Here is a 15,476-nt window from a genome sequence, read left to right on the forward strand (position 1 = left end):
CCCCCCCCCCCCTCCCTCCACCGAGTATTGAAGTATGTTATGATACGCTGCTAACGGTGCGAAACCGTTTATTATACTTCCATAAATCATATCTTTTTTTCTTTTTTCTTTTACAGATCGTGATCCTAATGACAAATAAAATAATCATTATACCATGGTCACTGCTGACAGGTTTGTACAATTTATTATATTTTTTTCGGCGATTGCACAATTTTCAAAACGTTTCGGTTATGAATTTAATTCGCAACGATCCATCGTATTTACCCCTTCTAGCGTCAACCGTACTTTTTTGGGGGTTTTTTTGTTATTCTTTTTATTGCTCACGATAACAAGAACCGATATTACCGGATCCCCCTTTTACGTCTAATCATGATCGTATAGATCAATGTCAATGGAACACTCGGAACGAACTCAAGGATTACACCAGCAACGAATGCAATAATTACGCACTGCCTCCGCCACCCCGATTCACACCCTCGTCGCGATATCCGAACGTTCGTTTCGACTGCGAACCAGCGTACACAAAACATTCATCGAGAGAGGGAAAAAAGCGATGTTAAGACAGCATGACACCGTTGACGCACTTTGATATCGCCGAACAGGCTAGGGATCTTAGATCGTTATTGCGTCGTGAATCATTGATTCTCGGCATTCAGCTTGCACGATACCTATTACCGTTGCCTCGCACAAACGTCAACCAGCCGAGAGGAACAAGAATCTGGTGGCGTCAAGACGGTCTCGTTTCTTCCCCTCGATCAAACCGCGTCGTAAAGTCGTCAACGTGGTTACCTGACGACATCGGTCGGAAGCTTGGAACGCGCGTCACTCCGGGGCAACCCTCGCGTATTTAATCGTACGATAATTCTTCGACAGGATCGCGCGTCACCACGGTGTGTCTCGCACGCGTCGTTGGTGTTTTGAAAGGCGCTTCGCGCGGATACGGGACACGGGGCAGATATGAGCATCGAACCGCCGCGTAGGGGCCTAAAAATCGATATTTCGGTCTTTGCTCCATCCTCTCCGACGGTGCAGCCGTGCTCGCTCGCTTTCGCGGCTGGGTAGGGTGCCCCCCTGTTCATCATCGATTTTCCCGGCTACCAATCGCACGCATCCATTTATCGCATCGATCGTCCGAGCTGATTTCAGCGTTTGCGTCCGTCCGTCCATCCGCCCGCTCCACGATTCATACCCGTGCACCCCGCCGCGCTCCATCCTTCGCCACCCAACCCACCCCTCGAGTCACCCGGCTACGTTCATCCTCCCACCCTGACAAACTGCTCCAGCTACTTGCTACTACCATGCCATGCCATGAGCTGTGCAGACGCGACTAAACGCGACCCTTCGCGATCCTTTTTGTCACCGTCGCCGGACACGACGTTTCCCATTTCCCATTCGCTTTATTTACGTCTTCCTGACATCAACGTGCCTGTTGCTATCCCTCTCGCAGAAATAAGTAATCTTTCCCACGAATCTATTATTTTATTGGTTCGTAATATTTTTCCGCGAATCATTTACATGAAGTAGGGACATTCTGTCTGGATGCCGCCGGCGATGTATATTGATTCCGAAAAACTCGAGTAACCTTTTCTTCGTTTTATTACAGTGAGAAGTTAAGATTAATCGGCGAATTGCGTGAAAAATTGCAAATAGCATTCGTTCACATATTCGTTCGTTATTTTCTGAATTTCTTTTTGTTCCCCGGAAAGAAACGTATTATATACGTTTTTAGGATCTGTTCGCGGAGATAAAAAAAATATTCCGAATTGTATTGTCACTACAATTAAACTCTTAATGTATAACCGTATGAATTGCAGTCGTTTCGTCCAAACCCACTTAGCAAAAATAGTTCGTTCACCTGGATAGGCTGATCTATAGATCTACGAGAGGACATTATATTCGTACATGAATGTACATATGTATGTATTTGGTTTGGTTAGTTTATACGTGTAGTAAAATTTTAGGATCACGGCTGCCCTGTTCGCGGCTATTCCCGAAGATGGCGTTCATAGTGGTATTCTTCGATTTTCAAGATTTCCTTGATTGTGTGCACGTATATACGTGTGACGATATACTGCATTGCGTCGACGACCCATTTTGCAATGGGAGCGATAAGTTGCACACCCTCCTACCGTTAAATAATCAATCCCATGTTTCTGGGCAGACTACGGCTCTTCATGTATAGAAGCAAGAGATACTTTAACATGATTATTATTTCCTTTAGTGCTTTAACATATTTTATACAATTCAAAAATATTGTCTTCCAAAATATTTAATATAATGTGTGTCATCGCTCATCGGTTTTTATCGAGATACTTCATACGTATAGTCAAGAAACGGAAATATGGTTCTTACATAATAAAGACCGTGATTACTTTTTGTTATCAATTTAATGATGAAGCGGTCTTGAGATTGACGCGATTGATAAAGATAAATGTAATAAAAAAAAAAGAAAATATTGAACATTTAAACTTGGACATAATTAAAAAAATTAATGGCACATTTTCTATATAATTTATGTTAGAGAATTGTTTATTTTCTGTTGATTCGGTATGCATCTTTATAGGATTTGAACGTAATCATTTACCTGGATTCAGTTTAATGAAATGACTTTTCCTGAAAGAAAACTCACGGTTGAAATTGAAATTGGTTTCGCGATAGGTCACGTGGCAACGAGATCACGTGGCGCTTCCACATACTCCGTCAGAGGGAACCACAGATAATCTCGAGCAAACACCATGGGCAATACTTAATCCTTTCCCGTAAATATATACGTTATTGTCATCAATTGTCATCGAACTGAGGTCAATCCAGCTAAACGATGCGACGGTTTCCTAAAGCATAATGTGCATCGCCGCTTTGAAGGTTATATCGAGAACGCACAACTGTGATTTCTGTGTCACATCGGGGTGACCTAGTTTACAAATGAATTTTCGCCCTGTTTCGCCCCTAATTTTCTATCGACTGTTGTGTGACCCTCCAGCTTCAGTGAGTGTTCTTGAAGTCGGTGGCCTCCGCGGGACAGTGACGATGCTGTCTCCTCGGATGTTAGTTCGTAGCTGTTTATAGAATGCGGAAGAAAATAAACGGTTTAAGTATTAGTTTTCACCAGTTTTCAATCGTTAAAATGTGGACTTTTAAAAAATATGAATGTCTTCACGTCACCAAACCAACGAAGCAATTAGGTTAAGTTGACAAGGAGCACAAGTTCTTTGTAAGCATTACATCAACACACAGTATAGGCAATTCATAAGTATATGGTAAGTTGAGAGTTTTCATAATTATAGTTGAAATATTTATGAAAGGTACTTAGTAGAGATAGTTATGCAAATAGAGACATTTATGATCTATATATGTATATAAATATATATTTAATTCGTATGAATTAAAATGAAACAAAAATATATCTAAATATCTCGAAAAGAGTATAAAAACCATATCAAGTTTTATTAAACTTCTTTCTATATTGAGTTTTCAACAATTGTTTATGCCATAAATCCATAAAATCTATAGTTTAGAAGTGACAAAAGTGAATTTAATTTCTTGTGATGCATATTACAGTTCAATACAAAAATCTGATAGGCCAAGATGAAAAATGGTTGTCCAAGCTTTCACATGGTGATATTAAATAAATGTTGTACGGCCCTAATAAATAATTCCTTACAACTTGGGCATTACATGTTTATACATAGAAACAATATATAGATCGGTTTAATTCTCCAAAATGCCACACATTACCAGAAAATGGGAACTTTTCCCAGGCAGAAACCGGTTTTGTTGTGATGGCAGGGTAATGATGGGACCGCAGATTGGTATCTTTTATGTGACTGTGTGCCTCATTGCTGGAACAAGTGGTTTATTTTTTATATTTGAGTAAGATCATTTTAATTAAAGTTGTAGTTTTAAATACTTAGGATTAAATCAATTCTAATGTTAGTTTTTTTCTATTTCTAGTTGTCCTTTCTTAACAGTTCACATAACACCAGCTATACCAGTTATTGGTGGGTTACTATTTATTTTCGTAATGTCTGCTTTATTCAGAACAAGTTTTAGCGATCCTGGAGTTATTCCAAGAGCAACACCCGATGAAGCTGCCTATATTGAAAAACAAATTGGTACATGAGAAACATTTTTTTAATAATAAAAGTATAACTAGGCGATTAAAATACTGTGATCTATTATAGTGTTATAATTTAAATCTCAATGATCAGTAGTTATTAAAATTTCAATATTTCAATGTGTGTTAAATGCTGCATTTTTAGTAACTATCATTATTTACTATTTATATTTATGTTCTTTTACATGTTGGATAAAGAGGTACCAAACAATGGTAACTCCAAAATGTATAGACCCCCACCTAGAACAAAAGAGGTATTAGTCAAAGGGCAACCAGTGAAACTGAAATATTGTTTCACTTGTAAAATATTTAGACCACCAAGAGCTTCACACTGTAGTTTATGTGATAATTGTGTAGGTATGTATAACAATTAATCACTTGTTCTGAAAAGCATTTTTCCAACGAATTGGAACAAAACACATTGTGTAATTCTTTTCCTAGAGAGATTTGATCATCATTGTCCATGGGTTGGTAACTGTGTGGGTAGAAGAAATTACAGATACTTTTACGCTTTTATCGTATCCCTGGTTTTTCTTTGTGTTTTTATACTTGCTTGTGCTGTTACACATTTAATAATGCGTAAGTGAATTAATTGAAGAAATTAAAAATAAATAAGATAAGTACTAATTATGGATTTAATTCACTATAGTCACAAGAGATGGTAGGCCATTTTTAGAAGCTGTAAGAATATCTCCTGGAAGTGTTGTTGTGGGAGTTATTTGCTTCTTCTCTGTTTGGAGCATTCTTGGCCTTGCTGGGTTTCATACACATTTAACTACTAGTAATCAAACAACTAACGAAGATGTAAGTATTGTGTACAGACAATAAATTGAACAGTCAAAAGAGATTCAAATATAATAGTTTTATTTATTACAGATCAAAGGATCATTTTCCATTAAAGTAGGACAAGGAAGTTCTAATCCTTATAGTCAAGGAAATATTTGTGGAAATTGTTTCTATGTATTATGTGGACCTGCACCACCTAGCCTAATTGGTAATTCACTTTTTTCTGTACTTAATATTACTATGATTAATTTATTACCTTCGAAGTAATCTCTGAACTGAAAATATCAACGTTTATAGATCGAAGGGGTATAGTAACACCCGAATATCGAGCAGAACAAGAAAGAGTCAGCGATGACAGTGTAATTACTAACAATAAGTCATATGGTACTGTGGAAATTGTACAACCACAGGTAATCAGATATTCATTACCTCGTTTATATATATACATTACATACATATTACATGTAACAGTTTTTCAAATACATACCGTGTATTACTTTTCATTTGTAGTCGAACGGTACAACTGTTCAAACAAACCCCAGTACAGATCTCGCCGGTTCGATGAACAACCTCGTGACTGGTCAACATTCGCCTCAAATTGAATCAATAAACGGTGAGTTAAGCCTTCTAAGGCATAATACCACTTGTTACCCCGAAGAACTTCCAGAGTATCCGCATCAGTACATTAATGATACTTACGCTACGGCGTATCCTCTACAGCATTGTTTCCAGGATTCTGTGAAACATATAAAATATGCGACAGATAGAGGAAATCCAGATTTCCAAATATATCCGTGCAGATGCGAGGAGAACTTGTATAAGTATCCCAATCTTCAAAAATATCCTCAAAGATATTCTGAAGATCCGATACGATACAATATCGATGACAGGACAGCCTACACTGACCTGCAAAAATTTCCGCAATGTTATTCAGAAGATCCATTACGAATTCCTCAATCTCGGCAAGTTCTTGAGTACAACAATGTACGATGCACTGTTCATGGTTTAAAGTATCCGATATCAATGAACTTACCAACTGTTGTAATGTCGCGAATATTGGGGGCCGGGGGAATGCCAATTATGGCTCAGAATGCTATAGGATTTGAAGTTAACAGATTCGGTTCAGGACCATTGACCGATAATTTTGCTTACGCAGAAAATTCTTTGTGTCCAAGCGATGGTACCGAAGAAGGTCTTTTAAATCGGAGATACATTATGAGTTCAATGAGCGATAGCGATGATATTTAACATTCTCTACAATATCCGCCTTTTTTTAACGTAATAATATCGCACGTACTAAAAAACAGTTAAATGAACGGCCATAGTGTCACTTGTTAGGAGAATTCTTTCAATGTGTTAGAATCGAAATAATATGCGTTCTATTCCTGTCCGTGTATTATTAAAAGAAATTGGTAACTAAATAGACTGCGAATTTTTTTTCTTCAAATTTACATTTTTATAGACTAATTTGAAAAAATGAAAATTAATTTGGAAATTTATCTGCTTTGTTAAGTGTTTAATTAGGTTTAAAGCAGAGCTGTATAACTTCTACTCTTGGAGTCAGTATTCCATTCCCGGAATACCCCCATTACACGATTCAGGCTTCCTCGCTCCCTGCGTACGGAAAGTCGAATACAACGGGGAGAGGCTTCTCATCGCAGCGCCAGTGATAACCTCTTGTTCTTGCTTGTTGCGAAGACCTCTCCCCGTAGCCGCGTAGTGGGTGTACCCCGGGAGTCGAAGTTATGCAGCTCCCGTTTAAAGTAAAGTAAAAGTTTTACGAAACATCGGAGTTTTATATGTATTCACATATTCTATAAATACATAAAATCCACAGTCTAGCTATGACTCGCGGCCTTTTTAATCTGTATATAAATATTAGCAGAAGTAATACTGTACGAAAGAATATCGATACCATTAACAAAGATTATGACAATTGTTCATGTTTCCTCGTACCATAACACAGAGTCTTTTATGGATAGAATAGAAAATAGATAGAAAATACATTCGAGTTGAATTTGATTGTTACTAAACAGAGATTTATTTATTTTTTGACTGTTCAATTTGCTATTATTATGCACATAATTATTTTTGCTCTTAATGAGAAAAGGGGAAATTAATACATATTCTTGTTACAATACTACATATATTGACTGAACAGAGAACGTAAGCATTAATTAGTTTCATTACAGTTTCTAATACCTTGTAATGATATACTTTTTAAAAAGGGTTTGAATATAATTATGTACTTTTATATTGCACTCAAGTTAAGTGATATAATATTTATAATTTAATGTCTTTTAAGTGTTTGGTTACAAAAGCTTTTATGCTGCTATACTAATGATTGATGTTATGAAAATATAGGTCTAATTACTAATAAGTGTAATATAGATAATTTTAAGATCTTTATCATTTTGCTCCATTTCCATATGATTCAATAAAATGTATTTCTTTGTTGTCTAAAATTACGTCCTGTTATCGAGAGCTCAGAGCATACCTTTTGGTAAGTTGATTTTCTTTTATTCCAACCATCATTGTGTGTATGTTTAATAGAACTGAGCTGGTACTTATTAATAGCTGTTAAACACATTATGTTCGATGTGGATTTTCCACACTTTTTAAGAAACTAATTCTAGTTTGTGACGTCAAGCTCACGGGTTTATGGATTGTGACTAATTAATTAGATCATACTGATAGGGGTGTTCATAATGGGCACTGGCATTTTTAGACGACAATTTGTACATAAATAGACATACATTCATACACACTCAAACATGTGTGAACACACATTGTTTTATATACAGTTCAGTGGGAAACATTTTGTACATTTATACTTGTAACCAGACCTGGGCAAATTTTATTTGAAATGAAAAGTAGAAATAATTTATTTCTGACCTTTATTTTCAATACTGTTATTTGAAAATAAAAATATTATCGATTCATTTGATATACATAACAGCAATTTCAAATAATGAATTATTTCGGTATTTTTCTGTTTCAAATTTGTCAAAAGAAATAATACTCAAAATAATATGGCAACAAAAAGATTTTATTTTAAGAACCTGCTCTTCAAAAAGCTTATCCGTGAGAGATATCTGTCGAATATGGAAGATGATAGAGGGGTGTTACTCTTCAAAAAATTGTCAATCAATCAAACTCAGACTTAGTTACCCGATACAATTTTGAGGAACAATATCGCAATTATTTCCAAGAATTATTTCAAATGATTAGAAAATAAAATAACATGTTTGAAATAATGTTTCAAATAATATCATTTGAGAAGTGCCTAGGTCTGCTTGTAATATATATTCCTGTACGTCATGCAATTGTGATTGTTTAAGTAATTTACTTTCAACTTTACCTTTAATTCAGACACCTGTACAAATAGGCATACCTTAGTGTGATATCAATAATTGGGATACTTTATGTTTAATTTAGTTTCGGTATATTTTTTTCACGCAGAGAAGGTACACACGGCAAATACTGCACTTCTGCAATTGAGTTGTATAATACAGTAATAGTTTTCGTTGCTAAGGAGAATTTCTAACTGCTTGCCAGTGAACGTTAATGCGAGTTATCGAAGTTCTAATATTTTCTGCACATTGTACGCAGAATGTACATATATATATATACAATGTACACTCCAGAGCATTCGAATGGTGCAACGAACATTGAACATTTGTTTTCTTTTTTTTTAGGTAGCACCACGAACAGCGTGAGCCAACTTGTTACTAATGAAGTACCATTAGCGTCTCTTAATATTGCCCCAATCGATATCGATGAAATCGCTCCGTTGCCTTCCCGTCAGAGTGTTGTGGTTTCTTCTACGTTGGACACCTCCTCTATACCATCGGTAACTGTAACAACCCCCTTGTCTGCATCTAGACTTAGATTATTACAAGACACGACCATGATAGAGTCCGCTTTAGATTTAGATTCGTTGGAAGACGCCAGTGTGGGTAGAGGGAGTCAAGCAGGTCTTATAAAAATGGGGGCAGTGTAACATTTAAATTTATACCTTTTATCTAGATAGATTCACAGACTTTTCAAGTCATTGACGTTTATTAACGAATAGTGCAGATCCGATCGAGGTTTGAAAAGTAGTTTTCCACTAAAATAAAATGTTCCTTCCAGAACCATTAAAACAGATTTATGTTTAATTAATTGTGCGGTAAATGGTATTGCGGAATGAAATTTTGTTGTAATTGTGAATAATGTTTCATCTACAAAAGCACGATAACACTCGTAACTTTCGTTCGTACATTTTCCTTCTAGGTGGAAACCATAAAACGGTATAAAAAGGGATTTATTGAAATATCACAGATAAAGGTGATATTTCGTGTGATAAAATTAAGTTAAATACCCTATTATATTTTAGTTTCTGAATTGTTGTGCTCATATATGTATATGCTTTTTTTTTAAGTTAATGAGTATTGTGTAATACGCACTTTAAAATGTGAGACGCATTGAGTAATGCACGTAAACAAAGAGTACAATTAAGTGTTTCATATGTGGAGTGATTTTACGAATTTAATTATAAGATTATATTAATTATTAATGGATAATATTTGAACATTTATTTATCTGGATCTGCACTGTTCGTACGTTACATTTAGCATTGTTAATTTAATTCCAGCAATTCGCATCCGTCGTTTTCCATTTTATAAAGCTAGCGAATGAAAATATTCGAAATATTTATAATCTAGTAGATGTGTATAAAGTATAAAAGAATCGGATGTGAAATATGTGAAGATTCATCATATTACGATATTCTACTAAATGAGAGACATGTGGGCTAAGGAAGATGTACTACTTGTGGATTTATATATACATCTGTTTCAATTTATACTCCTATTTTTTATTGTTCATCGTATGACATACAAGGGGTAAGAAAATGTTTCGCTGATCGGAGTAATATTGGCACATGTGAACCTTCATTATTATGAAATGAAGTGTGATTAAATATTAATTTGACAATAGCGAAAAAATACACTTAATATATATTTGCATAAGTTATACCGATATACATACGTATTAGAAGATATTTGTATGCATTTAAAGGAACATCAAATTCGCAATTTCTGAGTACAAGTAGAATTCTGAAGTGAATCGGATTTCACAAATTTTATTATGAATTATTATTGAAAGTATGCCAAGTATTATTTCATTTAATTTTTCATATTGGTAAGAAAAAAGTATTATGCTCTTTATTAAATTTGCTATGTACAGTGTAAAGAGAATTTTGTAAATACAGAATTTTTCATAAACGTTAGTATAGCTTTTTGATGAAGGATTTGTTCAGGCAATGCGGATTGTACCAAGCATTTCAAAACATAGAAGTACCACTGCCTGGTTTATGAGTAACTCGTGTGTATTCACATTGCATGGCACCATTTAATTCAAAGTAATTTACGATGGATCATGGAACATTAAACTAAAGAACACTGCTAGTTTTATCTATTAAGAGTTGCCATTATATTGACTTTGAGAGTACTGTCTTTTTGTACATAAAGTGCGTGTATGATATTAAATGTATATACTGTGTAGATGTTAATATGATAAGATAATATACTAAAAGTTAAAAATATATTGACATGTTATGTCATATTATACCTACTTGAAAATACTTTAAAAATAAGCTGATTATGATACATGTAATATTTTGCATCTTGATTGAAAGAGAGATTATGTGCTGCCTTTAACAGATGAAGGTATTTTTATTTAATATTTGTTTTACATTTATTGTAATTACACCTTTACAAAAATATTTAATTGCTAAACAAAATATTAGAATGAAAGTTTCGATACAGTCCCACTTTTTCTCCCCATCGACGATATCGTTGATGGGTACATCATTCACAATGTGCATTAATAATATAACACGTTTACATATTAATATACAAACAAAGTGATCTGATATCTTGTAAGTAAAAAATAAATATATCATTTTATTATACCAGATCACTGTTACTCATTTTCACTATACATATATCTTTTCATGTGCAAGCAGCACCATGACAATACATAACAACGTACAGACTTTATACTTCATCCATTACAGTAAACTACAAATTCTGATTTTATATTATTTTGTAGCTTAATATAAATTGAGTATTATGACAGCAATAATCAGAATTATAATTGCAATACTGCCACTTGTAATGTGTACTCTCACTTGTTGGTTGTCAGATGAATCTTTGCCAAAATCTACTGGCTTTATGCCCACATCACTTTGACTGTAGAACTCAGTAGGATCTATGAGATAAATTAATAATATTACTCATAATTAAAGGATACAATTTATTTCTAATGTGTATGTGCAATTTTAAATGTTTACCAGCTTGAAGCTCTATATCTTTTTGAATATTACTTTCTTGAACTTCTAAATCTAAAAGTTCTTGCAATGAGAACAGTGCTTCTTGAGGACCTTCGCCAGGAAAGAGATAGTCTGACAATGTTACTTTACTTTCTGGTAACGCTATCAACATTCTTCTTGGTGGTTCATGTAATGTTATATTTTCTGAAAATAATAGGAATAGGAATAAGTACCAAAATCCATTATGTTCTTCATTAGTTAATAATTCTGTAACACAAGAATCATAGTTACCTTCTGGAGAACCACTTTCTTCTTCAATTAAACTATCCCAATGCATCTCTAGTCTACTTGCCAGTGATCTTATTATATCTTGCTTCACCGCCATATTAGCTTCCTCGACATTTGCTTTTTGATGAACGAAAGTTCTGCTCATTAATTGACCGACAAGACGTATCGATGCATTGCAAGGTGTTATTCTCACATCGAAGTTAATATTTTTTTCTTGCTATTAATCCACAAAACAAACTGTGTTACATCTATTTAACGAGCGATAATATAATTTTAATTTGCTTCATTAAATGTTTCACATTTAAAAGGCTGTTCAGAAATTGTTTAGTGAAATTAATCTCTGGCAAATGCAAATACTTACACATGGGATATACAAGTTAATTTGAATTATTTTATCATTAGTGTCCTTCTCATTGTTTTTACGTCCCTTTTCTTGCTCTTTACTTTTGGTAATGATTTCCAATGAATCATCGGGGGATCTTACTTCTCCTTCAATAACAAGCAGAGAAGATTCAATAATGTTTGACATGTTTTTTATAATATCCTACAAAATCAGACAATGTATACACAGATTTTTATACATGAATTTTGTATAAATGTACTCTATATGTAATACTTGTAGCTGTTTCTTAAGAGTTTCAGGGACTTTATCCGCAGCAATGAGAAATAACTGATCAAAATCCACAAGAGCCTCCAACTGATGCCATTTTGTAGCTTTTCCTTGTAACTTCCATTCTGCTGGCTTCACCATTCCAGTCTTACTGGTTTCTACAGACTTACAAATATATCTAAAACCATTAGGTGCAGTGTTATAAACAAACGTAGTTGTTTAAGATGCTGCATACTTGTCATTCATCATACTTTTGTGTAACGCTGTTTAGGTTTAAAATAAGATGCTCCTCATTATTGTTTCCACAGAGGTATTTGTTTTGAGATAAATTTCTGTGAATTGCCATGAGAATGGATCTGAACTTTTGTATGTTTATATTATCATTTATAGCATCATCAGGACCAACAATGAATGCACCAAGAACTCGCATTCCACCAGGTAACATTCTGGTAACCTTGAATAAATTATATCAATTAATTTTGAAGAGAAGAATGCTTTATTAAAGAGTTAATCAAACTTGAATTAATTGAATCTTGATACAGATTGGGCATAAAACAGGTGGTATTATTAGACAGGAGATTATTTTACATGCAAAAATCTTGTTTATTCAACTAACATGTATCTGTTCATGATGACAATAAGTAGTGGAATGTAAAGAACAGAGGCATTAGTAAAGTTCTATTAAGTTGCATGTGTATTTTAATTTTTAAAATTTGATTATCTCGGAAACGAGCCATTGTACAAAAAAATTAATTCTAAATTTTTTATTTATTTTTGTATGTAAAATAATCTGCAATTTGGTTGTATAAACAATAAATACTGTAATGAAAATGAAGTAACCATACATGCTTAGCATGATCAGCGACCCAACTCTCAGGTATATCCCTCACAGATTTAATGTAACTTTCAGCAGTATTTTGTGTGTTCATTGTAGAACTGATCAATGTTTCTTCCACAACATTTTTTCCAAGTGGAGGTGGAGTTTTTGCTAAATGTACAATATAATCCTTTTGACCTGCACTCTATAAATTCAATTTATTAGAAAAAGAATAAATTTATTGTATTTTATTTGTTTGTTCAACCTAATCTATAATATTAAATGTTAAATAATAAAAGACTAATAATACATAGAATCGTATGTTAGTTTATTAAAAGTATCAAAACAATTTGTTTTATGTAGTATTTGTTAATGTAGAATCGCGTTTCTGTAATCATGTATTCAAAAATCGAACCTGTCCCAAAATTAATCCTATCGTGTATTCATCCGGTTTCGCTAATGATGTCAAATAACTGTGAAGATGTTCTTCCGCGTACACAGTTCGCCCCATTATTTACGACACGTTGGACTGATCGGTCTGGTCTGAACAGTCTGAACTGTATCCCACTGTGTCCACTGCAGTCCACTGCGTCTGTGAAAGGTGCCGAAAGGGCTGTCGCTGGCTGGCTGGGGCCACTGGAGGAGTGGAAGTGGAAAGTGGGGGCTGGGAGCCACGAGGCACAAGGCACAAGCACGGTCGTATACCTCGTATACTAGTGTTGAATCGATACCACCAAGGTACAACCGATTCTGTACTAGACTCGGCTGTGACCAAGGTATCGATACTTTTACTCATTACTACTTTTCTATGAAGGTATCGATATTTACTCAGTAACGAAACAAAAGTATCGATACCTACTTGTATCGAATTATATTTTCCTAACCTTGATACCCAACACAAAAGTTGCTTCTGCGTCGAGAGAGAATAAAATACAATACTATACTTTAAATATTCATTTAAATATTTAATATAAAATATAAAACATATGAACATAAACATATGTATGAACTATGTACGATATATGTAATATAAGATGTACGTGATAAATAAATATGTCATTCTTCTCAGACACACGGAGTCTCTTACGTATGCTCAGGGGGCTTTATGACCCCACTTGCTTAAACATTCGGAGTCAGTTGCGCATGCGCCGGGGCGCTTTATGACCCTAAGGCCTTGCATTCACGGATCTCTCGCGGATACTCCGGGGGGGCTCTATGGCCCCACGGCGTCTCGCACACGGGGTGTCTTAAGCATGCACCGGAGTCTCTATGACCCTACTTTATCCACATACCTCCGAAGAAGGTCCTGCACGTTTGTGGCACCCCCACCCGTTGGTGGCGGAAATTGGAACTAAATCCAGAACTTCTCCCAAAACTTAAAGGTATTAGAATTAATTATTTTGTTATTATTTATTATTTCTTATTACTTTTTTGATTAATTGATATTAGGAATAGGAGTGGAGATAGTGCCGAGATTAATGAATAACGCATATTTATGATTTGACTGTTTTTTATTGAAAAAATCGTACGAAAATATACAATTTACAATAGTATTTCTATAAATTTAACAAGAATTGCCTTAAGTACTACTTACATACATGATTTTACAATATACTTCTAATAATATTTGTATAGATTCAATAAAAGTGCCCTTAGATACTTATTTTACTTAAATCCCACTTATCTATATGATTTTACAATATACTTGTAATGATATTTATATAAATTCAGAAAAAGTAGACTTAGATATTATCGAGGCTTATAAAATATTGTAATTTGTATGCCGCAAATAATTCCCTCCTCTGTAACTTGCAACTCTTCCGTACCGTTTTCAAAGCTTCATAAAGGTTTCATAAGTTTGACGCCGATTACAAACGGACGCTTGACCACCAAATATTCTAATTGGGCCACCAATTAGGAGAAGGCGTTTCTGCTTCGACTAAGTCCTCGCAGAGCACAATCGTTTAGGAAATATAAGTTTTATTCACCATAATGTGTTTCAATATTCCTGTATTCACTTCTCAGCAAATCACAGGTTTCGATGCTTGCCGTACTGCAGAGGTACGAATTGTCATATATTCTGCTTTAATTAATGACCACTAAATGTTTTAATTAGGTTACCAATCATTAGCACACCTTTCTACATCGATTGATTCATCCGAAAGGACAATCAATCCAGAAATATCTGTTTTATCAACTTTAAACTTGCGTTGGTACACGTGTATCCTGAGACTGTCAGATGACTACATCATTTTTATCGTTTTTTATAGAAACTAAGTACCACCAAATTGTTGTTAGAGATGGCGTGCAAAATCACTAACGGTGATTTATCACAGTGATCGCCGAATCACGATCACGATCGTGATTTAACTTCATTCACGACCGTGATTGCGATTTTTTTATCTTGAGTGAATTTGCTCACTGCAATCGTAAGTCATTAATCTTTAAACAGAAAAACGTATTCAATATGATTTTACGATAATTACATTACTATTCGTGTTTGTAAACATCAGTAGAAAAAACAAGAAATTCTAAAATAATGATT

The 15,476-nt window shown here is 34.5% G+C and overlaps 3 protein-coding genes across 3 annotated transcripts in view; 1 reads left to right on the forward strand and 2 right to left on the reverse strand.

Annotated features, from left to right (window-relative positions):
• Positions 1 to 1,385, reverse strand: part of LOC107193412 (zinc finger protein Xfin) — a 3,837-nt gene extending 2,452 nt beyond the window's left edge. Inside the window, 1 exon segment of the mRNA XM_015582852.1 lies at positions 1,298 to 1,385. Within this exon segment, the coding sequence (XP_015438338.1) occupies positions 1,298 to 1,385 (88 nt within the window).
• Positions 1,386 to 2,934: 1,549 nt separating this feature from the next.
• On the forward strand, positions 2,935 to 8,967 carry LOC107193508 (palmitoyltransferase ZDHHC18). Its single transcript, XM_015582968.1, has 10 exons — positions 2,935 to 3,257; positions 3,559 to 3,870; positions 3,952 to 4,112; positions 4,313 to 4,471; positions 4,556 to 4,693; positions 4,764 to 4,918; positions 4,991 to 5,108; positions 5,198 to 5,310; positions 5,411 to 5,513; positions 8,599 to 8,967. Exons 2-10 carry the CDS (start codon positions 3,722 to 3,724, stop codon positions 8,901 to 8,903), a joined length of 1,401 nt encoding a protein of 466 aa, XP_015438454.1. The 5' UTR covers positions 2,935 to 3,257; positions 3,559 to 3,721; the 3' UTR covers positions 8,904 to 8,967.
• A 2,030-nt stretch (positions 8,968 to 10,997) lies between these two features.
• Positions 10,998 to 13,996, reverse strand: LOC107193414 (protein odr-4 homolog). Its single transcript, XM_015582854.1, has 10 exons — positions 13,972 to 13,996; positions 13,816 to 13,841; positions 13,347 to 13,567; positions 12,960 to 13,136; positions 12,366 to 12,568; positions 12,121 to 12,292; positions 11,866 to 12,048; positions 11,508 to 11,721; positions 11,238 to 11,420; positions 10,998 to 11,155 (listed from the first exon to the last, which is right to left on the reverse strand). The coding sequence occupies exons 3-10, from the start codon at positions 13,440 to 13,442 to the stop codon at positions 10,998 to 11,000; spliced, it is 1,386 nt and encodes a 461-aa protein (XP_015438340.1). The 5' UTR covers positions 13,443 to 13,567; positions 13,816 to 13,841; positions 13,972 to 13,996.
• Between the last annotated feature and the right edge of the window lie 1,480 nt (positions 13,997 to 15,476).

Source organism: Dufourea novaeangliae, unplaced genomic scaffold (genome assembly GCF_001272555.1).
Source record: "Dufourea novaeangliae isolate 0120121106 unplaced genomic scaffold, ASM127255v1 scaffold6, whole genome shotgun sequence".
Lineage (NCBI taxonomy): Eukaryota > Metazoa > Arthropoda > Insecta > Hymenoptera > Halictidae > Dufourea > Dufourea novaeangliae.

What these genes read in the sequence shown, in the direction of transcription:
- LOC107193508 (XM_015582968.1), top strand. Translation starts at nt 3,722, where the DNA reads ATGCCACACATTACCAGAAAATGGGAACTTTTCCCAGGCAGAAACCGG. An exon ending in CTATATTGAAAAACAAATTG is followed by an intron (nt 4,113 to 4,312) that starts GTACATGAGAAA and finishes TGTTGGATAAAG; the next exon opens with AGGTACCAAACAATGGTAAC. An exon ending in TCAAATTGAATCAATAAACG is followed by an intron (nt 5,514 to 8,598) that starts GTGAGTTAAGCC and finishes CTTTTTTTTTAG; the next exon opens with GTAGCACCACGAACAGCGTG.
- LOC107193414 (XM_015582854.1), bottom strand. Translation starts at nt 13,442, where the DNA reads ATGGGGCGAACTGTGTACGCGGAAGAACATCTTCACAGTTATTTGACA. An exon ending in TCGCTGATCATGCTAAGCAT is followed by an intron (nt 12,569 to 12,959) that starts GTATGGTTACTT and finishes AATTTATTCAAG; the next exon opens with GTTACCAGAATGTTACCTGG. An exon ending in TTAACTTGTATATCCCATGT is followed by an intron (nt 11,722 to 11,865) that starts GTAAGTATTTGC and finishes GTGGATTAATAG; the next exon opens with CAAGAAAAAAATATTAACTT.